This window comes from Cucurbita maxima, unplaced genomic scaffold (assembly GCF_002738345.1).
Source record: "Cucurbita maxima cultivar Rimu unplaced genomic scaffold, Cmax_1.0 Cma_Scf00006, whole genome shotgun sequence".
Classification (NCBI taxonomy): domain Eukaryota; kingdom Viridiplantae; phylum Streptophyta; class Magnoliopsida; order Cucurbitales; family Cucurbitaceae; genus Cucurbita; species Cucurbita maxima.
The window spans coordinates 4221795-4247435 of NW_019272022.1; the positions used below are offsets into that span (position 1 = coordinate 4221795).

The window sequence follows — 25641 nt, forward strand, 5'->3', positions numbered from 1 at the left end:
GACACCAAAATACTTATTTTTCCTCTTCAACCGATGTGAGGATCTCATATATTCTAAATTCTAACATGTAGGGTGTCACAATTGTTGTAAGAAAAGAGGAATATAAGCATTACTTTGAACGTCATACCATCTTCTGCTCGTATAATCAATCACAATCATCGTTCAACCGTTAAAAGGTCTATAACTATAAACTATTGATTAATTTTAATGAGGTGGATTAATTTTATATAAGCTCGAAAATAAAGTTTTGTGTACGATTCTAATTTAAGGATGTCTTAGTGTAATATATTCTACAATATAATAATCATCAATATGTAATAAAAATTAAAAGTCGTTCCTTTTTAATCAAAACATTTAATTTTGATGATCATAAGACTTTATGTTAAATAAAGAATAAATATAGGTTTTAATTGGCGTGACACGTTAACGAGGGACCAACCTAAATAAAGTAGGAATAAAAGGAAAAAAAAACAAGATTCCAATGTATTTAAAATAATTAATTAATGCGTAGACCGCTGTTGGGTATCTCCAAAACACGTAGCACAATATTTTACAATTATTATTAAATCCACCTCCCTTCCCTAAATTAATAAAAATATCAATAAATTTTATATTTTATTTTTAAAAATGTTTATGAATTTTAAATTTTTGAATAATATCATAAATTTAGAAAAAATAAAAATACCTTTATAGTTAATTTTAAATGAGACGATAATATTTTGTTTTTAAATAAATATCATTGAATTTTTAAAAAATTTATTAAATCTTTTAAATATATGCTATAATCTTCAAAATACCTCTAATTTTTTAAAAAAAATTTAAATATACCTTTCCACTTTTCAAAATTTATGGTGTTTTTTTTAATATTTTTTTAAAATTAAAAATATTATTAAAAATTTTAAAATTCAAAATTTTGGAGCAGTTTAAATATATTTTTATTAATTTAGTATTTTTTTCGACTACTTTTTTTTGGTATATTAAAAATTTATAATTAATTAAAATATTATTTTGAGCGACATCCAATAATATTTATAAAAGAAAGATCAAAATGAGATAGAATAATGATTTGTTCGGTGGCACCGAGATGCATACCACGCACAACCACACGCACTAGGTTATCTTTCCATGCACTTGTTAATCTCAAGTAAGAATATAGTTACTAAGACGTCAACTTGAACACAATTCAACTACTTCAAAACATTGAAGGCTCGTTACATATCATTATTAGCCTTACAGTTTTAAACCACATTTGGTATCTACACCCTTATAAGAAATATCTAGTTTCCCTCTCCAACCGTGGCGGGATCCCAAAATCCACCCCTTGAGAGCTCTAATGTCCTCGCTGGTACACCGTCCAGTGTCTATCTTCGATACCATTAGTAACAATCCAAGTCCAACGTAAACAAATATTGTCCGCTTTAGCCTGTTACATATCACCGTCAGCCACACAATTTTAAAACGCGTCTTTTAGGAAAAGGTTTTCACACCCTTAATTATCCATCAAAATGTTAGATTATTGACCAAAATGTTAGATGCTTGCTCGAATCTCACCTCCACTTATTGTTAAGTGAAATATAGCATCAATTTGAGCATAATTCAACTACTTTCAAACATTATATTCTAGACCAAAACTTTCCATACTCGAATCTAAATATAATTATCAAATAGATAACTTGACAAGATCATTTTTTTTTTTTTTTTTGTGTGGTACGATGTTCTTGTTTTTTTTTTTGGTTTGTTTATAGTAGAAGACTTGTAGAGGTAGAAAGAACCTCCTCTCGTTTTCTCACTCTTCTATCCAATCTTCTGTTCCAATCACCATTGGAAAACCCTTTCCCTCTCTCTCTCTCTCTCTCCATTATTTCTGATTACTGCAACAAAATCAACTGTAAATCTTCTCTTTCTTCATCCTTTATTTCTACAGGTTTTTTGGTTCCTCGAATTTGATGTCCCTTTTTCCTTTACAGGATCGACCGCCATGGCCGCTACATAACCACTGACTCACCCATTTCTCATACCTTAATTCCCTTCCTTTTCTCTCTGCTCTTCCATGGCGTATCACAATCCCCTCTCCCAGGACCTTCCCCTCCACTTCTCCGACCAACAACCGCCGCAGAATCAACCACGTTCCGATGCCTCTTTGAGTACCATTCTGCCGGACCCCAAATCCCACCACCACCACCACCACCCGCCGCAAACGGCGCCGAATTGGCTGAACAACGCACTTCTCCGTAACCAAAACCCCCATTCTCACTACTCTACCGACACTACCACCACCGCCACCGCCGCCGTCAATACCAATTTCCTCAACCTTCACACCACAGCATCCGATTCCACTGTTTCTCACTCCTCTAACCAATGGCTCTCTCGTCCTATTCTCCAAAGAAACCACAGCGATGTTATTAACGATGTCGCCGCCGCTGCTGCTGGTGACAATATGATCGGTGCCGCTAACGATGCCAATAGCGGCGATGGATTGAACAAAAGCGACGGCATGGCGGTAGAACCTGGCGGCGGCGGTGGTGGTGGAGAAGGGGTTTTGAATTGGCAATATGCTCGTTACAAAACGGAGATTCTTGCTCATCCGCTTTATGAACAGCTGCTTTCAGCTCATGTCGCTTGTCTTCGCATCGCCACGCCCGTCGACCAATTGCCGAGGATTGACGCGCAGCTCGCTCAGTCTCAGAATGTTGTCGCTAAGTACTCCGCCTTGGGCCACACCGCGCCGCTCATGGTCGGCGATGACAAAGACCTCGATCAATTCATGGTATATTCCCTCATAATCCTTCTTATTTAATCTTTTCACAAATTTTTTTGGATTGGAATTGCTGTTTTTACCAGAAATTGTTCTAAATTTCTGGCTTGATTCAATTTCTAGAAGAACTGGATGAACTGCTAATGGATAAATTAGTGGTTCATAATTTCACTTGCAACTTGAAGACTGCCATAATTAGTATGGCAGATATGGTAATAAATAACTAGAATCTGCCATTTAATTGTGCTACCAAGCTTTTTACAACGTATGGCCAAATTGTAAAGACAGTAACCAGAAATTATTTTTGTGTCGGTTGTTCTGTCGCTTGGTCATGTTTTTTTTTCAGTTGTACTCTCTGGCTGCTTGGGTCGAGAAAATTTATGTCGTTGCAGTGCTGCTGAGAATTGGCTGCCCTGTCTGATTGTTGATATTGATTTATGAACATTTATTTAGATGCTTAAATGAGTGAGTGAAGATTATAACTGAGATTTGGAGGTTGTTTAAATGGCTGTTTGATTGGTTTGTTTTGTTTCTATGCTCGTGTTGCAGACGCATTATGTTCTTTTGCTTTGTTCGTTCAAAGAACAACTCCAGCAACATGTTCGTGTCCATGCCATGGAAGCTGTAATGGCTTGCTGGGACATCGAGCAGTCGCTACAAAGCTTAACAGGTATAAGCTTAGTACTAGTAGATATTATTCTTTTTGTACTTTTTGTTTTGGTTTCCTCTCAAGGTTCTTAAAATGCGTTTAGTAGCAAAGGTTTCCACTCTTTTATAAAGAATACTTCGTTCCCCCTCAACCGATGTGAGATCTCGTAACCCATCGTCCTTCGAGGTCCAATGCCCTTCGAGGTTCCACCCCCTTCGGGGACTAGCGTTCTCGTTGACACTCGTTCCGATCTCCAATCGATTTGGGATCTCACGATCCACCCCCTTTCATGGACCAGAGCCATTATCTTTGTTGGCACTCGTTCCTCTCTCCAACCGATTTGGGATCTCACGATCCACCCCCTTTCATGGACCAGCGCCTCGCTGACACTTGTTCCTCTCTCCCACTGATGTGAGATCTCACAATCCACCTCTATTCAATGCCAGCATTCTCGCTAGCACTCGTTCCTCTCTCCAACCGATTTGGGATCTCACGATCCACCCCCTTTCATGGACCAGCGTTCTCGCTGGCACTCGTTCCTCTCTTCAACCGATGTGAGATCTCACAATCCACCTCTATTCAATGCCAGCATTCTCGCTAGCACTCGTTCCTCTCTCCACTCGATTTGGGATCTCACGATCCACCCCCTTTCATGGACCAGAGCCATTATCTTTGTTGGCACTCGTTCCTCTCTCCAACCGATTTGGGATCTCACGATCCACCCCCTTTCATGGACCAGCGCCTCGCACTCGTTCCTCTCTCCAACCGATTTGGGATCTCACGATCCACCCCCTTTCATGGACCAGCGCCTCGCTGACACTTGTTCCTCTCTCCCACTGATGTGAGATCTCACAATTTATCCCCTCCAAGGTCCAGCATTCTTACTAGCACTCGTTCTTCTCTCCAACTGATATGGGATCTCACAATCCACCCCTTTCATGGACCAGCGTTCTCGCTGGCACTCGTTCCTCTCTTCAACCGATGTGAGATCTCACAATCCACCTCTATTCAATGCCAGCATTCTCGCTAGCACTCGTTCCTCTCTCCACTCGATTTGGGATCTCACGATCCACCCCCTTTCATGGACCAGAGCCATTATCTTTGTTGGCACTCGTTCCTCTCTCCAACCGATTTGGGATCTCACGATCCACCCCCTTTCATGGACCAGCGCCTCGCTGACACTTGTTCCTCTCTCCCACTGATGTGAGATCTCACAATTTATCCCCTCCAAGGTCCAGCATTCTTACTAGCACTCGTTCTTCTCTCCAACTGATATGGGATCTCACAATCCACCCCTTTCATGGACCAGCGTTCTCGCTGGCACTCGTTCCTCTCTTCAACCGATGTGAGATCTCACAATCCACCTCTATTCAATGCCAGCATTCTCGCTAGCACTCGTTCCTCTCTCCACTCGATGTAGGATCTCATAGTTGTAATCCTTAGCTCCGTGAAAGCGCTCTTTAATGAAACTTTAGCTCTCGCTAGTCGTGACCAAGGAACCACCTGTTTTGTTTTGAGCATGGTGTTTTACCTAGCAATCATATTAACAGCAAAGTCATATTGTTTTCGCTACATTAGGAGTTTCACCCGGCGAAGGCACGGGAGCGACAATGTCGGATGACGACGACGATCAAGTCGATAGCGATTCAAATTTGTTCGAAGCGAGTTTAGATTGTCCTGACACCATGGGATTTGGGCCTCTTATTCCCACAGAAACTGAGAGGTCCTTGATGGAAAGGGTCAGACAAGAACTGAAGCATGAATTAAAAGCGGTAATGAATGTTTTATATTACATTAATGTTTTTCTTTTAAAACATGTTCTGTTTCTGACCCTTTTCCCGACAGGGTTACAAGGAGAAAATTGTGGATATAAGGGAAGAAATTCTGAGAAAAAGGAGAGCTGGAAAGCTCCCTGGTGATACCACCTCTGTTCTAAAACAATGGTGGCAATCACATTCAAAGTGGCCTTATCCTACTGTAAGTTGGGCTCATTTACAAAATTTTAATGTGTTTGGAACATTAATGGTTGATTTTCTGGCCTTATTAGGAGGAAGATAAGGCAAGGTTGGTGCAAGAAACTGGTCTGCAATTAAAACAGATAAACAATTGGTTCATTAACCAGAGGAAGCGAAACTGGCATAGCAATCCTTCGAGTTCTACAAACTTGAAAAGCAAACGCAAAAGGTATATATCTTTTTCCCGACCCTTTATATACGGTAACATACGGTAACAGCTTAAGTTTACTACGAGCTCACCGCTAGTTCTTTGTGCTTCCTCCATGGTTTTAAAATGCGTATACACTTCCCCCAAAGTTTTAAAACGTGTATACTAGGGAGATCCATCCCCTTGGGAGCCCAGCGTTCTCGATAGCATAGTGCTTGGTGTCTGTCTCTGAGACCATTTGTAACAGCTCAAGCCCACCTCTAGCAGATAGTCATCTTTGAGCTTTCACTTCTGGGCTTCCCTTCTCAAAGCTTTAATTTCTTCTGAGTCTACTGCTAGCATGTATTGTCATTTTTGTGCTTTCCCTTGTGGGCTTCTTCCAAGGTTTTAAAACGCGTATACACTTCCCCCAAAAATTTTAAAACGTGTATACTAGGGAGTTCACCTCCCTTGGGAGCTCAGCATTCTCGATGACATAGTGTCCGGTGTCTGGTTCTGATACCATTTGTAATAGCTCAAGCCCACCACTAGCTAGCATATATTGTCATATTTGGGCTTTTTCTTCTAGGATTCCTTCAAAATTTTAAAACATGTCCACTAAGGAGGTTTCCACACTTTTATATTCCCCCTCTGCAACCCATGTAGGATCTCACATACACATTTAAAAAACTACCCTTAAGAGTATAAAAAATCATCCTATCTAAATAGCGTTCTAGTCAACACTACGTCAATTTTTCATTTAATTTCTAGTTTTAAAACGCCTATGATCACAACTTTTACAAGAATTTGAGTTTTTTTTTTAATTTTTTTTATTAACTCATGTGTAACTTGCACCAACCTTAATTTGAAAGAAGTAATGCAGGTGAAAACAGCAGCAACTGTTTCAAATGACTTTGGTTCAACAGCCAACAAACTCTTGTAGCTGCAGCATATGAACCCACCCCATACTAATTGTTGGAGTTATATTCATTTATAGCTTGCAAAACGAACATAGTTATCGCTTTGACCGAAGAAGTTCGAGATGGAACTAAAACAGGACGAGAATGGGGACGGAGAAATATATGCCGTGTGACAGGCAAAAAAAAGGTACTTAGAAGTTGATATTTAGGAGTATATTAATGGAAATGAATTGGATACTCCACATGGATTGGAGTTATGATTTTTGTTTATCTTCTTCATGTATGTGTATAAAAAAGGTGAGGGGGGTTACATGTGTGCAGTTTTAATAATCTCGCATTCTTCCTTACGGTATAATATGTGCTAAAGTTTAATATAAAGGGTATCATAGACGAATCCAACCCATTCGTACTGTTTGAGTTGGGTTATAAACTTGAGTTGGTTTGGGTTAGATTCAAACAAATGAAAATTTGACGAGTTAGATTGGTTTATGATTTTCTTAAAAGTTAGTTTGAGTTGAATGAAACGGTGGGATCTCACATCGGTTGGAGAGGGGAACGAACATTTCTTATAGGGGTGTAGAAACATCTTCCCTAACTGACGCGTTTTAAAACAGTGAGGACACGTAAGGAGCTAAAACAGATAATATCCTAGTAACAGTGGGTTTTGATTGGTACAACTGGTATCGCATCGGACGATGTGCTAGCAGGGATGCTAAGTTGTTAAAGGGTGGATTGTGAGATCCTACATCATTGTTAGGGAAAGGAGTATTTCTTGTATTATTTTACATATTAATATTTTATTTTTTATTAAAAAAATTGAATAAATATATAAATAACCCAAACTAACTCAACCATCCAACTTATTTATTAGATTCAAATAAATGAAGATTGAGTGAGTTAGGTTGATTTATTTTGATTTATTTATTTTTATTTTTATTTTTTTTGTTTATGATAGTGTATATTTTATATATATATATATATATATATATTATTTATTTATTGGTTAAAATTTGAATGCAACTTTAAAAAAATATATATTGAAATTAAAATTTTAATCTTAAGTAAATAGATATTTTATATATTAATAAATTATTATATTAAAAAAAATCGAATAAATGATTAATTTAAACAATTTTATTTTAGATAAAGTATACCAATTTTTCTCTAAAAAAAATTAATAATAAATTGGCCATAAAAACTAATTTTATATTTTATTGAAAGTATGTATTTTCGAGTAAGAATCCGAAAATTCAAATTCTCTAAACTAAAAAATTAAATTACAAGGCTTTAGTATTATAGAGTTACAATCAAAGGAGATTCCCGTCCCCATCGTTTCAAAATATCATGAGATATACAGGCGGCGGTGGTGGTAATGCTAATTAGCGGTCCTCATTTCGCGGGCGAAAGTCTCCGGGAAGTCGGCGGAGACGCCGGCAATCTCGAAGCGAAATCCCTAATCGGAAACTCATCATCATCCCGAACCTGTTCGTCCTCGAAATTAAGCGCATAGCTAGAAGGATCGTATCGGAAATCGGCGGAGTGATGGTACCGGCGGCGACACCTGCCGATCCGAGCGACGAGATTCCTGCACATTCCTCGAATCTCCGGGAACTCTGCAGCCATTGATTTCAGCGGCGATCTAGGGGTTCTTGGTGAAGAATCGTCTTCGCTTTCAAAGAAATCGCTATGATCGCGACGGAAACAGCGGATTGAGGATTTGAGCTTGCGAGTAAATGAAAATGGATGGTACTCGTTCAACATCATGAAAGATGAAAATGGCTGTGCTCTGGAACTTCTTGATTGTTCTAGAGAGAGAAATGAACAATGAAGTGATGGAAGTGGGAGAGAGAAATGGAAGAAATATATAGAGATGGATGAGACTAAAAGAGGAGAAATTTGCGGCAGTTTGGCTGTCAAACCGGGTAAAGCATAATGCCTTTTCTCTAATTTAGTTTTTCAATTAAAATTTTATGTACTTACTTAAATTCATCCATTTTAAAAAACTAATTTGGGTTATATTTAACTTTTTATTTATTGTTACGAGTATATTTATTTCAATTTTATATTATTATTTTTTATTATTTATTGTCCGAGACTCTTATAAATAATATTTTTAGTAGAGGATGTAATTGTGAGATCCCTTCTTCAGAGAAGGGAACAAAATATTAGTTATAATAGTGTGAAAATTTATTCATAGTAGACGCGTTTTAAAATGGTGAAGTTGATAGCGATACATAACGGGTCAAAGTGAAAAATATCTGTTAGCGATGAATTTGGTATGTTACAAATAGTATTAGAGCCAGTGGTGTGTGAGCGAGGACGCTGGCCTTTGAGAGTGTATAAACCTCTCCCTAGGTTTGGGATGTTATAAATGGTATTAGAGTTAGACATCAAATGATGTGTCAGCGAGGACATTCGACCCTTAAGGGTGTGGAAACCTCTTCCTAATAGACGCGTTTTAAAATCGTTAGGCTAACGACGATACGTAACGGGCCAGTGGTGTGTGAGCGAGGACGCTGGCCCTTGAGAGTGTATAAACCTCTCCCTAGGTTTGAGATGTTATAAATGGTATTAGAGTTAGACATCGAATGATGTGTCAGCGAGGACATTGGACCCTTAAGGATGTGGAAACCTCTTCCTAATAGACGCGTTTTAAAATCGTGAGGCTGACGACGATACGTAACGGGCTAAAGCGGACTTAGACAGACACCGAATGGTGTGTCAGCGAGGACATTGGACCCTTAAGGGTGTAGAAACCTCTTCCTAGTAGACGCGTTTTAAAACCGTGAGGCTGACGACAATACGTAACGGGCTAAAGCAGACTTAGACTATTTTTCTTTTGTCTATTACTCACTTACCATCATGCTCATTTTTTTTAATTAATCATGTAACGACCCAAATTCACCACTAGATATTGTCCTCTATGAGCTTCTCCTTAAGGCTTTAAAACGCGTTTGCTAGGGGAAGGTTTCCACAGCCTTTAAAAGGTGTTTTGTTCTCCTCCCCAATCAATGTGGGACATCACAATCCACTTCTCTTCAAGGCCCAGTGTCATCGCTGACACTCGTTCATTTCTTCAATTGATGTGGGATTGCCACCAAATCCACCCCGTTTGGGGCCCATCGTCCTTATTGGCACACAGTCTCATGTCTACTCCCCTTTGGAGAACAGCGAGAAGGCTGACACATCGTCCAGTGTCTAGCTTAGATACCATTTGTAACAACTTAAATCCATCACTAGTAGATATTGTCCTCTTTGAGCTTTCCCTCTCGGGCTTCCCTTCAATGATTTAAAACTAGCGGTGGATCTGGCCGTTACAAATCAACAATATAAATTATTTAAAATTACAATTAAAATTAAAATTACTAATCTTATTTTAATCCCAACAATTAACTAAACATTTTCACTTTAGTTTCAATGGATACAGCCAACACAACTCCCAATTCAGCAAAAGCCATGAGCTTTTTTATTCAGATTATACAAATTCAATGCATCCATTACAAAATAAATAAAAAATAACATTATTATTTATTTATTTTGTTACTGAATGAATGTATGCGGTGGTCACTTCCGTTGGGATCTCTGCCACAGCCACTCGCCATAGAATCCAACAATGACTTTCATCAATGCCTCTACCAATCAGAGCTCGACGCGTGTCACACCTTTTGTTTTTATCTCTTGTTTGTTTTCTTGTAGCGCACGTGACCAACACCACCTGCCGACCATCTCCTTAACCAACAAGCATATTTCTTTACTTATTAGGCTGAGCTTTAAAATATTAGGGAAAATGAGTTGGAAGCTATTCAAACTTACGTATTCGTTTGTGTAATCTCGATCGATAGTTTAAACGAGTATTTTAGCTGACGTGGTCGAGTCTTTAAGTAGGGTTTTATATGTTTGGAAGTGATTTTGATAGGAGTCACTTTTATAATTTTAATTCGATTTTAAAAACATATAAGTCGGTAAATGATTTTTGTTAAAGTGATGGACGGGAATCATCTCTGATATTTACCCTCGTTGCATTTAAAGGTGAAAAATACCAAAATTGCCCTCAAATTTAATGAATTCATCTAGGGTTGTCATACGGCCGTGACAGAAAACATAGGTCATAGTCACGTATGATAAAAATGTGTAATTAGAGTAAATACCTCAATTATTTTTTTCTTTAAAAAAAATAAATGTCAATATTTAATATAATTAAGCATAGAAAATAGCAATACTTGATATTTTTAACTTCTAAATCTAAAATGAAAAATATACACTTTGTGGTTGCATGCTAAAATTAAATGAAAAGAAAATAGCGATTTTACAATTATACCCTTATGTAATTCCGATCCCCGGTCGAAGTACGGTTATGGTTCGGCCCAGATAAATCACGAAAGTAGATAATGGGCCGGCTCAACTATAAATAGATGGTCCTGCGTCATTCTGCAATTTCCCGGGCTTTGGAATCGGAGGCGGGAGACCTCTCGTAAACCATAACATCAAAGAGAAGCAGCGAAGACGAAGGAACGAGGTTACCGCTTGAATACTCTTCTCCATTTGAATTCTCAAGTTCATTCTCCAGTCTCGAGTTCTCTGCTTTCATGGTGAATGTCTTCCTCTCTTTTTTTTCACGAACTCAGTATTGCATTTCTCAGTATTCTCACTGTACGCACATTTGTTCTTGTTTTACTATTTCGTAGGAGTTACAGCAGGAGCAAACACGGTCGGAATCCATAGAAGATTCTTTGAAGCTCTTGAAGGACGAGCAGCGTCTCGCTGGCCTTTTCTTAGTCACTAAAATTTGCGAGGTGGACGATCGTGCCTCGCTTACTAGAGTTTACTATGCTGTTGGAGCGAAGTTTCTTGATCGGCTTCTCAGGACTGGTATGTTCCTTAACACTTTGGTATCCGCGGTAAACTTGCACATATATGTTCTCAAAATAGCGTTTAAAACTTCTAGGCATTGGTAAGGAATTATTAGTTGACCTGGAGAGGAGAATTGCGATGTGTATTTGTAGCTGTATGTTAGGATTTTGGCTTGGCTGCGTTTTTTCATGTTCCTGAGTTTTCTGGAGATCGTCTCGAAGATTCCGCTGATACTAGAGGCCTAATCCAGCCAATGCGTCGGCTATCCGTATACTTTCTCTTGGTTGCATTTCTACATCAGTCAGTTGATTATTGACGATAAACAGAACAATGAGTTATCCTCCTTATTCCTTTGACTATTGATGTTCTGTTGAGGAAATGCATTAGATTGATCATAAGGCACGACATCAGATTTGCAAGATAGTTATTTACTTCATTGTCCCGAATTAATCATGAATTCACTTCTGCTCTGGTGATTGAGGTTCTTAACATTAGGAAATAATTGATTAAATCGTGGATAGGATTTTCCAGAGAGTTATATGCATTATGCTTTCTTTTCTGGCCTCCTTAATCGATGTTGCTTTTATTGTTCATCTAGGTCAGGATCTTCCGTTTTGGAGGAGTGTTTTGAATTTTTATATCTTGTATCAACTACTTCTGTTGTTGGAGTCTCGATTCTATATAAATCTGGAAGTTGAAATTAATGGTGCTAACAGTAAAGATTACTTGCGTAGTTTCTTGACTAATGCATCAATTGTAGGTTGATTTATCCAGTTGGACATTCTTTTTGGTTTTAATTTTCTTTCACTAATTGCAGAATTTTCTGCCATGTTAGTTCTTGGTTTTTTCATAATTACAGATTGTTATTGTTTGGCTGATGTGTTATATGTTTCAGACACCACGTTAAAATGTCTTTTGTGTCTAGTGCCCTCCAATGTTTGGTCCAAACATATGCGTGATGGAATTTCAGCTATCCTTCACGCATTTTCTTCAGGCTCTTAGTTTGGCTGTCTATGGTATCTATTCTAGGAGAAGTTTGGCTGATAGGCGAAATTGAATTACCTGATGTTCGAGATCCTATTCCATCCGACAGGTATTCAGTGATTGCTACCAGTAATGTTGCTTTATTAACTTCTCATGTATATTCTCAGATGTCTAATATTTGTCTTGGAGAAGTCAAGAGCTGAGATCGGTATGGTGCTGAATGAACTGGCCTATATGAAATATGATGCTTGAAAGAATTTCTCCTTGAAGGAGAGTGTTATCTTAAAGAAGCGGAATGTGGCTACTGCCTTCTTTTTGGTGGAAAAGATAATTAAGTCGATATCAAATGTTCGTGAAGATCAAGGTGCATAACTAATTTGATGTCAACTATTTAGTAGGTCGAGTTTCATTTATTAGCATGAACTCTATGTTTACTTGTAGGTTTATTGCCATTTGATTTAGCTAACTTGATGGAATCACTTGGATAATTAATTAATTATGCTGATAAACAAATTAAGGAAATTGATGACTTAACCCAACCAACCATATAAGTGGGCTGTTTTGTTGTATATTTGGTTAAAATTTTACAGCTTTCAATTTTAGATTATTTTTTAGTGAAGCTAGGTTTTGTCAAGTTGGATATTAAGCAATCTTGAAGTAGTTTTCTCTAGAAAGCAAAGAATGATAATCAGCTACCAAAGACGATCGAAATATATCAAATATGAATTTTCTCCATTCAGTTAGTTTAATGTCTGTGAGGTGTTTTAATCCTGCTCCTTCATGCCCATATAGTGGTTGACAGTCTAGAGTACTCTCATTTCTGATCCGGTAGATCGTTTATTGTTTGGTCTCTCCGAAGACTTCTATCTTCACTTAGATTACCTATAACAGCTCAAGCTCACTGGTAGCAGATATTGTTCTTTTTAGGATTTCCCTTTAGGTTTTTAAAACGTGTTTGCTAGGGAGAGTCTTCCACACCCTTATGAAAAATGTTTCGTTCTCCTCTCTAACCGATGTGTGATCTCACATTACCTCAAGTTGACATTATTTTCTCTTTTATTCCAGCTATCTTGCGCAAACCCCCGATGCATGGACAGAAAAAGTGAAGCAACTCTTAGACTATATGCTCTCTGTAGAAAGTGAAGATGAACAGAGGTTTGTCAGCTTTCACTTACTGACAATCTGGTGTTTATCACATATTTCTGAAATACCTGAGGTTTTGTTTCTCTGTTTTTCAATTTATTTCCAAACGACAGCCCCTTCAACTCTGATCGCTTCTTGCTTCCCATGCTATGTCAAATAACAATGAATGTTGAAGGATGTAAAACTTATGTTTCTTCTAGAGATCTTGCAGCTGTAAGTAATTGCAAACTCGAATTCATTTATACAAATGACCTTCTGTACTCTTCTTCGACATACACTGAAACATTCTACATTTTTAGTACTTTTGCCCCATGCTGGAATTCTTAATCATTGAGCATTTGGGTCTTGTCTGCAGGTTGTGAATTGGAAATGCCTTATAAATTGATCACAAGCATATGGTGGCTTGATTGACGACATTTGGATCCATCGTCTTGGCTTCTGAAGGTATTCATCTATAAAAGAGTAGTACCAAATTCTATTTATTATTGATTCATCACTGCCCTATCAATTTCGTAATAAGATACTTGTATACTTTTCTATAAGGAACTAGCTGAGCATCTATGTGGCGAATCATCTTTTGTTAGCCTTTTGGCAGCAGTTGCCAAATTCGACTGGTATCTTTCTTGATTATTGCCTTCACCTGCATGTTGAATTAGTACCTTTAATTAATGCCTCCATGTTTAAAGATAATACGTTATGTTGCCTGCTTTATTTGAGTAATTTCTTATAGAAGATCGTAGATCCTAATAGATTACTAAAAATAAAAAAAATAAAAAGTTATCAGTGCCTTTACGTGCTTAAGCAATTGGTTAGAATTTTATATAGAATGGCATTTGAAATTGAACATCTGAGCTTATAATCCTTTCAATTATAATGTACTGCCGACTGCTTATCTTTAGTGTGGAGATGATAATTCAATTACAGTTTATTGACCGTTAGCCGACTGCATAATTGTAGAGATAATATCCTTATTAAATTGTTGTATATTCTCTTTAAGATATTTTGCAAATATTCCTCATCTATGTTTTTGAAAAAGTCTTGCCTTAATTTAAACTGTTTATCATGGTTGTAGAGGATGCCAATGACCCATCTGTTGTCAGCATATGTGCCTTAATATTTGATAGAACTCTCTTCTAATCAGTCCTAATTACGCCGACAAATCTTTCCGTAAGTTATGCCGACTCTTGTCAAGAATCTTCACCGTCCCAACAGGTACCGATTAAAATTACAATGTTCTCCTGCATGTGCTGAGAAGTTTAAAACTTTCAAATTTTAATTGGTTCATGAATTTAAAAAAATAGTTTTTGAAATTTTAAAAATATCTGAGGTTTCTTTCAACTTTTAAGATTATTTCTAATCATTTAAAAGTTCATAATTTATTCAATACAAAATTTAATGGAATTGCTCATTTTATAAAACTATAAAATATTTTAGTAGGGACTAATCAAAAGCTTAAAATTCAATGGGTATGAAAGTAATAAAAATTATTAAAAACTTATTATTTATTTGCCTTTTTCTTATAATTTAGTTAAGAGCTTGACATTATCTTTTTAAAATACATGGTCAACCCACTCTTGTAAAAGTTCAATTTCAGCATATTCTCGATGGAGCGGTAGATTTGCGGCGTGTTAAAAAAAAGGTCATTGGCAGGTTCCGTTAATCATGCGATTATTGGCAACGATTACTCCCTCCACGGAAAAACCTGTTACTGCTTACTATAATTCATTCAAGAAATCAGCCCTTTAACTAGTCTTCTTGAAATTAGAAGTTTACACATAATTAAGTACGAATCAAAAGAAATGTTGAGATGTGAGATTTGAAGTAGCACGTAAAAGAAAGAGATTTTTTTTATAGAAGATTACAAATTCACGGGTAAACGAACTCTTCTTTTTTTTTTTTTAAACAAAAAAGTTAGAATACTACTATAATTTCAATAGTATTTTTCGAATTAGCTTTATTTTTACATCAAGAAAAAGAAAGAAAAGCTATCCTATTTAGGTTGTTTGAAACTTGCAAACATTATAGAAGATTATAAATTTACGGGTAAACGAACTCTTTTTTTAAAAAAAAAAAAAAAAATTAGAATACTACTATAGTTTCAACAGTATTTTTCAAATTAGCTTTATTTTTACAACAAGAAAAAGAAAGAAAAGCTATCCTATTTAGGTTGTTTGAAACTTGCAAACATTAAGTTGTCTATTTTTGTTTTCACAATTTGAGGATCTCTGTGGTTTGGAAAAAATGTTATTTTTTTTATCTTCATAAATATTATCCATGGTCACATACTTTTATCAATAATAAAGATTAAATTTTAACTTTCTTCACATCACTAAAACAAAATTTGTAAATTTGTAATGTAACCTTTTTCGTTTTATAATTTTCAATCTTATATATTTATAAATTTTATCATCCTCCTTAACAAAGATTTTTAATATTTTGCAGATTAACAAATATAATGATACAAATGAGGAGAATATTTATCAATGAAAACTAGGGAATTAGTAAAGAGCAATTGTACATTACAAAAATATAAGAAGGGATTTAAAATGTAGCGATAATATCTTCGACTTGACAAAACTTTATTAAGAGTTAAGATTCAGTATTCCAAAATTCACTAGCACGTTTTTTTTTTCTAAAAGAAAATTTTGGAACAAAAACGAAAAAAATTTAAAAATTATAGTAAAGAGCGTAAAAAAGATTTTAAAATGAACTATGTCTAGAGCTAAGAATGACCGTGTATAAATTGAATCTGATACTGATCTTATATTATTATGGATACGTTATGAAAACATACCTTACATGATTGCTTGAGCATCATCAAATATAGGCTTAGGTTTAGGTTTAGGAATCACACAACGACCTTCACCGAACAACATTCCACATCCTCGTTCCTTTTTCTGCAACTCCAAAAAAATAGAAAATTGTACATTTTCGACACTGAATTGAAATACAAATCAAGAAAAAGTAAAACATCTGACATTTTATTCTCTAAGTTCCTCAAGGAGTAGCAAATAATAGTTCTTTCTTGAATCAATTTCTTTTTAGGGAAGGAAAAAAAAAAAAAAAACAGAATCTGGATATGCAGTCTAATATGTTTACGTCCCATCTTCATACAATTCTAAACTAAATGTAATTTTTAAAAACATATTTGGTAATTGAGTTTCAAATCATAAATCATAATTCAATGTTTGCACCCTAAATTTTATTTTTATTGAAAACAAAAATTTAAATAAATGATGTGAAACAATCCATCATATTAATTTGGTTGAAAAAATTTACATTTCAACTAATTGAATTAGGCCTAAAAATGTCTAAATCTCAATCCAGGAATACACTAGTTAAAATAAATGAATGCTGTAGAACATCTTGTTTTTAATATGCATGAATCAAACTCTCTTAAGAGTGCCTTCAAAATACCAAAAGATTTGAGACCAAAAAAAAAAAAAAAAAAATCAAGAACAGAAATTATGCAAGAGAAAACTAGAGAGCTTTCAGCCAAACACTGCTGCAATAATTCAAAAACATGAACAACATTTCATTTATGCATGAATACAAAATATGAGTGGTCAAGAATATATTATAAAGATTAAATTCACCTTAACTTATTAATTGAATTTATTACTTTTTAACATAATGTCAAAAGAAAACATGCTTCATATCTTATGTCAATTTACTATGCTTATGCGACTACGCGACAAAATTTCACCCATGACTGTAATACGATATGCATAAATGTCAACAAAAGATGCTACGTCCCAACCATCAATACAATGCTTACAGGCAGCGAGCTAATTGCATGTTAATTGAACGTAAAGAAGACAGAGCAATACAGGCATCGAGGCTCCAGTGCCGCAACTAATTTACCAGAACAAAATTCATGCGAACGAAACGCTACTTCTTCAATACGATAACAAAAACACATTATCATAAAACAAATACGACGACGGAGCCGAACAGTTCAGCATAATCAATAGATGTGTTCAGGCTACTGCACCGCAACTAATTTACCAGTACAAAACGCTACTTATTCAATACGATAACAAAAACACATTATCATAAAACAAATACGACGACGGAGCCGAACAATTCAGCATAATCAATAGATGTGTTCAGGCTACTGCGCCGCAACTAATTTACCAGCACAAAAAGCTACTTACTCAATCCGATAACTAAAACATGTTATCCTAAAAACAAATACGACGGAGCCGAACAATTCAACATTCTCAACAACGCAGGTTCCAGACTACAGGATCATCGATTTTGAACGCCAGTACGAATCAAGAAGACGAAAACAGAGGCCGTAAATAGCAAGGAAAAAAAGATTAAGCCAAACGCAAACCTGTTTTCAATGCCGAAAAGTCCGTCGCCGTAGAGGAACATCAACATTGTAGACGATTACAATGCCTGGAGATAAGCAATGCCAGTTGTAATCCATCACTCGTATAATTTCTACCTCAAAAGTAAAGCAAAACCTACCGATTCAAGCTCAAGAAACCAAAAGTAGAGAAGAAGAAGCATTAGACGTAAAACACAACAAATTTTTCGATATTCCGAAAACGAAACCCTAAATATAAAATCACATTGAGTCAGTAGTTACAGAGATCAAGAAGCGCTACCAGCAATGTACACGAAGAAGAAGAAGAAGAAGCGCTAAGGCATTTCTCAGCCGTCGTCGATGAAGATACATTGAGGAGGAGGATCCGAGGAAGTCATTTTGATCCAAAATCCGAGAGAGAGAGAGAGAACAGAGGGAGAAAGTTGATGGCTGATTCTATTTATAGCGTATAAAACCAGCGAAGTGCTATTTGGCTTCCCGCCAACACTATGACACGTGTTTGATTCTCTTATTTTTGACAAATATTGAATGTGGGGCCCACTAAATTAAAATTTTTCGTCAAGAAAATGAATGCTTAAATTTTAAAAGAAACTATACATTTTAAGGCAAAAATATAAAATTTAAAGATATTTTATTTTTATTAATTTGGCCAAAATATCAAAATATTAAAAAGCACAAAGAGAGCACATAATTTGGTGTTGCTTTATAATTCATTCCAAAACAATCTGCTTTTCAAATTTCACAAACAGATTTTGTTTATTCAATATCGTTAAAGAATGAATTAATTATAGAATTTCCTCCTCCGCCCTAAAAAACCTTTGTTGCTGGATCGCCAATCTTGTCTTGAATGAAGGAATATTACTATGAACAACCAAACCACGATTTGAAACATCTGCAACCACACAAAGAACACAACATCCCTAGCTTATATCAATAATAATCCATGCAATGTTTTACACATTTGGCAGATAAAGATGTGAAACATGTAACAGGGATGCTAAGTTTATCGCAAGAAATTGTATCGGAAATTTCGAATCCGAGACTGAAAACCCGACATGTATACTGAAAGTTGCAAGGATCGTGTTTTGGAGAAGCCAAGAGAGTGTCTCCGAGATCGGATTTAAATCAATCAGATTATAAGAGCTCAAACGTGACAGAGACCAAGAATGGAAATTGCTGCTATGTTTTTAAAACGCAGTCTATTAGGGAGAGGCTTCCATGCCCTCATGAGGAATGGGGAGGGGCAGCGTCCTCTATGGCACACTGCCCGGTGTCCGACTCTGTTACCATTTGTAACAGCCCAACCCTACAGATATTGTCGTTTTTGGGTTTCCATCAAGGTTTTTAAAATGCTAGGGAGAGGTTTCCACACTATTTCTTATAAGGAATGCGGGGGTCTAGCGATAGGTGTTTGGCTAATACCATTTGTAATAGCCAAAGCCTACCACTACCAGATATTGTCCTCTTTAGTCTTCCCTTTCGGATTTCCTCCCAAGGTTTTTAAAACGCATCTCCAACCAAAGTTTTTAAAACGTTCTACTAGGGAGAGTTTTCTACACCCTTATAAGAAATGTTTCATTTCCCTTTCCGACCGATGTGGGATCTCACACATGGATTATTGTTCAACATCTATCAAATCTAAGTATTCTTTGCTAAAAGCGAGGTGAACATGCTATCAGGATAACTCAAGAGTTGAAAAGAAATGGAACATGGAAGCTTGTAAATGAGATAATCAAGGACAGTAGAGGTTCTTTTACCTTCTGTCCGTGGGAAGGAAACACCAGAAAATTGAAGCAATCAAAGCTGAAATACTACTTGAATGCCTCAAAACATCTCCCATCAACAACAAAACACTCAAAAATGCTCCAAAGTGGAGTGAAGTTTTGGAACCCGGCGTCGAAACAAAGGCTCGAGGCGAAAAGATGGAACACCAAACTGCCACCTTTTAGCATCATACATTTCATTCCATGCCTGTACGATCTCGTCGATTTTGAAACCGAAACCGAAACCTGCAAGCTCAAAACAATAAAATGCTCTATTAACAACACAAAAGTATTATGAACAAAGATTAAAGGTGGTCTCCTTGTACTTTACCTTCCTGTGCAGTTTCATTGGAACAATGATTCTTTATCATAACTGCAATATCTGTCTGGGAAGCACCGGCGAGGTCGAACTTATCGACCGACACCTCCAAGCATTCCTCCCAGGTTGGTAGCTCAAGTTTATATTCCACAACAGAGCGCTCATACAGTATGGTGCCCCATAAAAGATATATCTGTGATCTCATGTTTGAAGCCAATTCTGCAGCTTCATCAGCAGGTATCTCACTATACAGTCTTTCCAATCCCATCTTTCCCAACTCAGATTTGTATTTTTCACTTTTGGAGAGTCCATTCAGGCGCTGCTCCTCCATTTCTTCCCACATCATCATGCCCTTCTCCATGCTGTCTTCCGCCTTGTTATAAAGCTGCAAGACCTCCGAGGAAAAGCTCGACTCTAAATCGATTTTGCTTCTGCTCGCCATTGCATAATACCAGCAAAGCTTAGCTTGCTCAAACTGCTGCTGCCCAAGTGCAAGGAAGCTTTCATAGAAGTCAGGCTTTACATTTAGAGCTTCTTCGTATCGAATTTCGGCCTTCTTGTATTCTTTTTCTGCCCACTCATATGCATCCTTAATCCTAAGAAGTAAAACTTCTCTTGAACCGTCTTCTGGGAAGAACAGCTGCTTCCTTGCTCTGGACATGTGAATGTTCCCCCAGTTGAACAATGCCAGAGCTGCCATTTCTTGAAACTTGTCAGCTGCAATGTTGAAAAGCTCTTGAGCACTCTCACCGGTTACGGTGTCCTCCATTGCTTCTGAATACAGTTTCATTCCAAGCTCATGAAGATTCAAGTAAGAATCAGAATCAACTCCGACTTGGTTCTTGAACAATCGTGCAAACTGGATTATCCAGTCCTCGACCGTAGTTGTTCTTTTATCAAGCTCTGTAAGCGCCTCATGGTTTTCGGTTTCCTTGTAGATTGGTTCCTGATCAGGGCTGACCTCTGTGATGTACAGTCTAAGAGAACCCTGTAAGTGACTAGATGCTTCAACTGCCCTTAACTCTTTGGTTGTAGTGATTGTAATCAAATCGCCCTCTTGATCTCTGTACTTCACAAGAACACCCCTTAAGCTGTGAAATCTGTCTCGAACTATCTTGCTCGCCAATTTAATGCTGCAATTTGTAGGTAATTCCGCCCATCTTATGTCTTCTCCAAATACTAGCTTCACCGTCTTCGAGACTGGCTTTTCCTTGGCCGGTTCGACGAACAATTTATCTTCCTCAACCGTTGTAACTTCCTTATCTTCAACCTGATCAACCTGAGGCACCTGATCAACCTGAGGCACCTGATCAACCTGAGGCACCTGAGGCACCTGATTAACCTGAGGCACCTGAGGCACCTGATTAACCTGAGGCACCTGAGGCACCTGAGGCACCTGATTAACCTGAGGCACCTGAGGCACCTGATTAACCTGAGGCACCTGAGGCACCTGATTAACCTGAGGCACCTGATCAGCCTTCTCCTCGACTTTCTTATTCTTCTTCTTCCTTAGTTTCTCCTTGACAATCTTACGAAAACGTGCTGCAGGAGGCAGCTTTAGAGTTGTTAAACCGAGTTCTTTCTCGTCGATATTGACACCCTTTTCTCTCATTGTGTTCTTGACACTATCCAAAATCTCCATCGCAGAGAGATTATTAGTCTCTAAGCTCAAAACAGTACTCAGGTCTTTCAATGCCAAATCGAACCAATTCAATGCCTCGTAACATCTCGCTCTCTTCAGCAGCGCCTTGGTGTACCTCGGATGAGCCTCCAACGCCAAATTGCACTCGTTAATTGCCTGTGGATACCCGCCCATCCCTAATTGCATATAACAGGAAGCCATGTTGATATGGAGATGAGCAACATCAATGTGATTCCTCGGCAGAAGCTTTAAAGCTTTCTCGTATTTCAACAAGGCGCCTTCGTGATCTCGCTTCTGGAATAGCCGCTTGCCTTCCTCCTTGAGTTCTTGGGACATGTTAATGAAGATGGCCGTATCTTCATCAAACGCTTTCGAGTTCCGATCGGAAGGCCGGGGAGGCTTAGAATTAGCATTTCCAGGCTTATCCCCGACATTTTCCTTCTTCTTTCCCGTTGGCTTCCCCATTGAAATCACTCACAAATCAAAACCGTTCTCCTCCTTCCTTCTTCCTTTCTCTGTTTCTTATCGTTGGAATTTCAAATTCGCGTAATATAAAATATAAATCAAGAGATTATAAACCACAGAAAGCCAGAGAAAAGCAAGAATTAACGCTCAAGTTAAAAAAAAAAAATGGAATTCTCAACACGTTTCAAAACGCCATTTACGAGATTCGCAAGAAATGAAAGGAAGATCCTCGAGTGTTCGATCTGGCTTCCTCTTCAATGGCTCCAGACCTGAAAATCCAGATTCAAAATCGAAACAAATTGGAATCGAAGCGTGAAGAAACATAGTCCAATCGGAATCACATTTTGAGATGAGAATTTCAGGAACAGGAGGAGGAGGAGGAGGAAGCCAGATGAAAATGGAGAAGAAAGGAGAAACGAGAAATGGGTATCTTTCTAGGGCTTCGAAAACGGGGAAAGATGATCATTCATAGGCTCTCCGTCAATGCCAATTACCGCGCGTTTCGGAACTTTCCTTCTTTGTATAGACAAAATCACATTAACGCGCCAAAAACACGCGCGAACATATAGCCGTTGACCGTTCCAAACAACTTGGGAATTTCAAATATAAATTAATTAAAATGTAAAATGTGTAAAAAAAAAATAATAATAATAAATTAAGAAAAAAAGGGTTAAATAACATTTCTTCATTTCTAAAAATTTTATATTTTCAAATTTGTAGTATTTTAATTTATACTAAAAAAATTACGTTAGCTAAAAACAAATTTGGTCCCTAATTAAATTGGTGATCTATCCATATAAGAGATTTAATTAAATATAAATTAGGGTAAATTTGAAAAAGCATGCTTCAATTTTGCGTTTGCCGGGAGTCGAACCCGGGTCTATTGCTTGGAAGGCAATTATCCTAACCGTTGGACTACAAACGCTTGACGGTAGGGTGGAGCATATATTTTTTATATAGAATTAAATTTATTATTTTAATCAATTTTTTTGGTAATGGCCATTTTAGTATTTTTGCCATTTGTTTATTATTTATACGAAAATGACCATTAAAAGAGTAATATTACTCATATATTAAAAGCTAATTTCTCGTTGTAATTCTCTTTTAAAACTACTATTTTATTTTTATTAAGTAAATTCTAAAACTTTCTTTAAATATAAATTTCTTATTAGAAATTAATCATTTAAATAAAATAAACATTTATTTATATAGTTGAATTTTGCAATTTATTTTTGAAGTATTTATATTAAATATAATCCTTAATATTTTATGAAAGTTTAAAAAATTATTTTAATAAAAAATGTTAGAATATTAGAGGAAAAGTAGTTAGTTTTAAAATGTTTATGCAAGCCCAAAACAATGTAGTAATTTTTGAATTAATAGAAATATTTTCTGAATAAATATGAAACAAGTTAATTATATATAAATATATATAATTTAATCTTAAAAAATAAAAATGAACCCGAATATAAACCCAACGAATCACGTCCAGCAGTGCTGGGGAATCATTCATCAAGAATAAAAAAGACAACGACGAAGCAGAACAATTCCCTTCCCTCATTCACCAGAAACAACGATCCACAATGTCCTACTCGAATATGGCGGGAGATCTACGCTCTTGGTCACACGCGCTCGTCAGAATCTCTCCCTACACCTTCTCCGCCGTCGGCATTGCCATAGCCATCGGCATCTCCGTCCTCGGAGCTGCCTGGTATTCCATTTTATCCTTCTTCAAGCTCAGTTTTCGTTTTATCTTCCATGCTAGGGTTACTCTTTGTCGAGCTCTGACCGGAGCTCTATCTTTCATTGTTGCGGCGCTTTCTTTCTCTAATTGCGGATTGCTGTTATCTCAGGGGGATCTACATAACCGGAAGCAGTTTGATCGGTGCTGCAATTAAAGCTCCGCGTATTACCTCGAAGAATCTAATTAGGTAAGAGGTCCTGTTTGGATTCTTCTGAACTCGATTTAACATTTCCTTAGATGTCTGTAGTCTGTCGAGTTAGAGTATGCATGAATTTCTCAGTATTGATCTTCAGTCTTCATAGAGTTGTTTTTTTTGGCTTCGTTGGGGAAGATCGAACTGTAATTACGGCGAGGTTAGCAATTGATTCGTGGTGACCGATTGATCAATTGTTGTTTAAGCTTAGTCATAGAAAGTATTAGGAGATTGTTCTGTCTAGGCTGTAGAATTTGGATATAATTCAGACCTCTTTTCCATTGCTGGGGATTTTATGATATATCATGTGGTTTATTCACGGTGTTTTGACGGCGATCAACAACTGATGAATGGCTACTTTTCTATCGGTGCAGTATATTAAATTTCTTCAGCATCCATAGGATCAGTATTAACGTTTGGTTAACAAGTATCTGGTGTTTACCTTGAAGTCTGGACTGTCATTATGAATGATTCTTCGTTTTATTTCAGCGTAATTTTCTGTGAAGCCGTGGCCATATATGGTGTCATTGTGGCCATCATCCTACAGACAAAACTGGAGAGTGTTCCAGCATCTAAAATATATGCTCCAGAGTCTCTAAGAGCAGGATATTCAATTTTTGCCTCTGGAATTATTGTGGGCTTCGCCAACCTGGTTTGCGGGTTTGTGCCTTCCTACTAAAATAAATTTTAGTTAAATTACAAATTTAATTCAAAATATTGGGATTGATAGTCTATTTGTTCTTGAACAAGTGTCTTAACAGATCATGATTTTTCATGATTTTTATAAAACGTATACCTAAATATTCAGATTCATAGTCTATTTGTTCTTGAACAAGTGTCTAACAGATCATGATTTTTATAAAACGTGTACTAAGTTCTTAAAATATAAATTTTATGCTTAATAGGATCTTGAATTTCCAATTTTGCATTTCAATAATTGGAAGTTTAGAGTTCTTTTAGACATAAAATTCAAAATTTTATATCCGATAGATTAACTGGTTTTTGCTGAACATATCAGTTACCTATGAGACCTGAGACCTAAAATCGAAAGTTCAAGACCTATTAAAGATATTTTTTAAGTTCATGACCTCTTTTATAGAACGAAAAACATACCAACTGAAATTTTAATCTGAAGATATCTTTTTTTGGTATAGGTTATGCGTAGGGGTTATTGGAAGCAGTTGTGCATTGTCTGATGCCCAAAACTCATCCCTTTTTGTAAAGATTCTTGTGATCGAGATCTTTGGAAGCGCACTCGGGTTATTTGGTGTAATTGTAGGAATAATAATGTCTGCTCAAGCTACATGGCCTGCAAAGGCAGTTTAACTCTGGTAATTGGTTGGTTCTGAACTTGAGGATTTGTGGTTCACTTTCTCGAGTGTTAAAGTTATTTTTTGATTACCAATTGACTGTATATGTAAAAGCTTGGCTGTTATAAACCAGGTAAGAACTTCACAAGTGCTTGGTGTCATTTTTTTTGGTCTCTAGGTTGCCATATGATGTGATGGCATTGCCATTCTTGTATATCTAAGGCAGTGGAAATTTGAACTGCTGGAATAATGTCGAATATATTTGGTGAAGGCTCCACCAAATGAAGCTCTATTTCCTTTACATAAGAATGTCGCTGTGTGATGGTGTATTTTTTGTTGCAAAATATCATTTTGCTCACGACCCGTTCCTTTTTATAAGGTTAAATTTCAAGTTTAATTTCTGACATTTCAGGTTTAGTGTTTAT

The 25641-nt window shown here is 36.7% G+C and overlaps 4 protein-coding genes, 2 long non-coding RNA genes and 1 other non-coding gene across 14 annotated transcripts; 3 read left to right on the forward strand and 4 right to left on the reverse strand.

The window, feature by feature from the left end:
* Window positions 1–1780: 1780 nt before the first annotated feature.
* LOC111480414 (homeobox protein knotted-1-like 3) lies at window positions 1781–6811 on the forward strand. Of its 3 annotated transcripts, none has more exons than XM_023125434.1 (6): window positions 1781–2767; window positions 3305–3425; window positions 4983–5176; window positions 5250–5381; window positions 5452–5588; window positions 6419–6811. In XM_023125434.1, exons 1-6 carry the CDS (start codon window positions 2051–2053, stop codon window positions 6456–6458), a joined length of 1341 nt encoding a protein of 446 aa, XP_022981202.1. In that variant the 5' UTR covers window positions 1781–2050; the 3' UTR covers window positions 6459–6811. The 3 variants fall into 3 exon arrangements, with proteins under 3 accessions (XP_022981202.1, XP_022981203.1, XP_022981204.1); XM_023125435.1 differs by having other exon boundaries at window positions 1782–2767; window positions 6422–6811; XM_023125436.1 differs by having other exon boundaries at window positions 1782–2767; window positions 6430–6811.
* Window positions 6812–7663: 852 nt separating this feature from the next.
* Window positions 7664–8451, reverse strand: LOC111480417. Its single transcript, XM_023125440.1, has one exon. It carries the CDS (start codon window positions 8228–8230, stop codon window positions 7856–7858), a length of 375 nt encoding a protein of 124 aa, XP_022981208.1. The 5' UTR covers window positions 8231–8451; the 3' UTR covers window positions 7664–7855.
* Window positions 8452–10917: 2466 nt separating this feature from the next.
* LOC111480418 lies at window positions 10918–15048 on the forward strand. Of its 2 annotated transcripts, XR_002717814.1 has the most exons (10): window positions 10918–11055; window positions 11152–11335; window positions 11412–12410; window positions 12494–12665; window positions 13367–13456; window positions 13558–13657; window positions 13800–13888; window positions 13988–14058; window positions 14617–14656; window positions 15028–15048. It is a non-coding gene; the product is annotated as an uncharacterized LOC111480418 (long non-coding RNA). The 2 variants fall into 2 exon arrangements; XR_002717813.1 differs by having other exon boundaries at window positions 11152–12410.
* Window positions 15049–16142: 1094 nt separating this feature from the next.
* LOC111480419 lies at window positions 16143–18207 on the reverse strand. The gene is made up of 3 exons (XR_002717815.1): window positions 18061–18207; window positions 17784–17916; window positions 16143–16341 (listed from the first exon to the last, which is right to left on the reverse strand). It is a non-coding gene; the product is annotated as an uncharacterized LOC111480419 (long non-coding RNA).
* A 271-nt stretch (window positions 18208–18478) lies between these two features.
* Window positions 18479–22431, reverse strand: LOC111480413 (protein PHOX1-like). 5 transcript variants are annotated; one of them, XM_023125430.1, is made up of 4 exons: window positions 21322–22431; window positions 19875–21285; window positions 19538–19789; window positions 18479–18672 (listed from the first exon to the last, which is right to left on the reverse strand). In XM_023125430.1, the coding sequence occupies exons 1-3, from the start codon at window positions 21967–21969 to the stop codon at window positions 19635–19637; spliced, it is 2214 nt and encodes a 737-aa protein (XP_022981198.1). In that variant the 5' UTR covers window positions 21970–22431; the 3' UTR covers window positions 18479–18672; window positions 19538–19634. The 5 variants fall into 5 exon arrangements, with proteins under 5 accessions (XP_022981198.1, XP_022981201.1, XP_022981200.1 ...); XM_023125433.1 differs by having other exon boundaries at window positions 19875–21150; window positions 21286–22431; XM_023125432.1 differs by having other exon boundaries at window positions 19875–21150; window positions 21259–22431.
* A 391-nt stretch (window positions 22432–22822) lies between these two features.
* Window positions 22823–22894, reverse strand: TRNAG-UCC. Its single transcript has one exon. It is a non-coding gene; the product is annotated as a tRNA-Gly (tRNA).
* A 550-nt stretch (window positions 22895–23444) lies between these two features.
* Window positions 23445–25522, forward strand: LOC111480416 (V-type proton ATPase subunit c''2). Its single transcript, XM_023125439.1, has 4 exons — window positions 23445–23680; window positions 23823–23900; window positions 24396–24566; window positions 25061–25522. Exons 1-4 carry the CDS (start codon window positions 23553–23555, stop codon window positions 25230–25232), a joined length of 549 nt encoding a protein of 182 aa, XP_022981207.1. The 5' UTR covers window positions 23445–23552; the 3' UTR covers window positions 25233–25522.
* Window positions 25523–25641: the final 119 nt, after the last annotated feature.

Bases quoted from the DNA above. Each gene is read 5' to 3' on its own strand.
- LOC111480414 (XM_023125434.1), top strand. From the start codon at position 2,051: ATGGCGTATCACAATCCCCTCTCCCAGGACCTTCCCCTCCACTTCTCC. The intron at 5,177-5,249 runs GTAATGAATGTT...TTTTCCCGACAG, and splicing joins TGAAGCATGAATTAAAAGCG to GGTTACAAGGAGAAAATTGT. The intron at 5,589-6,418 runs GTATATATCTTT...TTAATTTGAAAG, and splicing joins TTGAAAAGCAAACGCAAAAG to AAGTAATGCAGGTGAAAACA.
- LOC111480416 (XM_023125439.1), top strand. From the start codon at position 23,553: ATGTCCTACTCGAATATGGCGGGAGATCTACGCTCTTGGTCACACGCG. The intron at 23,901-24,395 runs GTAAGAGGTCCT...GTTTTATTTCAG, and splicing joins ACCTCGAAGAATCTAATTAG to CGTAATTTTCTGTGAAGCCG. The intron at 24,567-25,060 runs GTTTGTGCCTTC...TTTTTGGTATAG, and splicing joins TTCGCCAACCTGGTTTGCGG to GTTATGCGTAGGGGTTATTG.
- LOC111480413 (XM_023125428.1), bottom strand. From the start codon at position 21,969: ATGGGGAAGCCAACGGGAAAGAAGAAGGAAAATGTCGGGGATAAGCCT. The intron at 19,790-19,874 runs GTAAAGTACAAG...TTGAGCTTGCAG, and splicing joins CAATGAAACTGCACAGGAAG to GTTTCGGTTTCGGTTTCAAA.
- LOC111480417 (XM_023125440.1), bottom strand. From the start codon at position 8,230: ATGATGTTGAACGAGTACCATCCATTTTCATTTACTCGCAAGCTCAAA.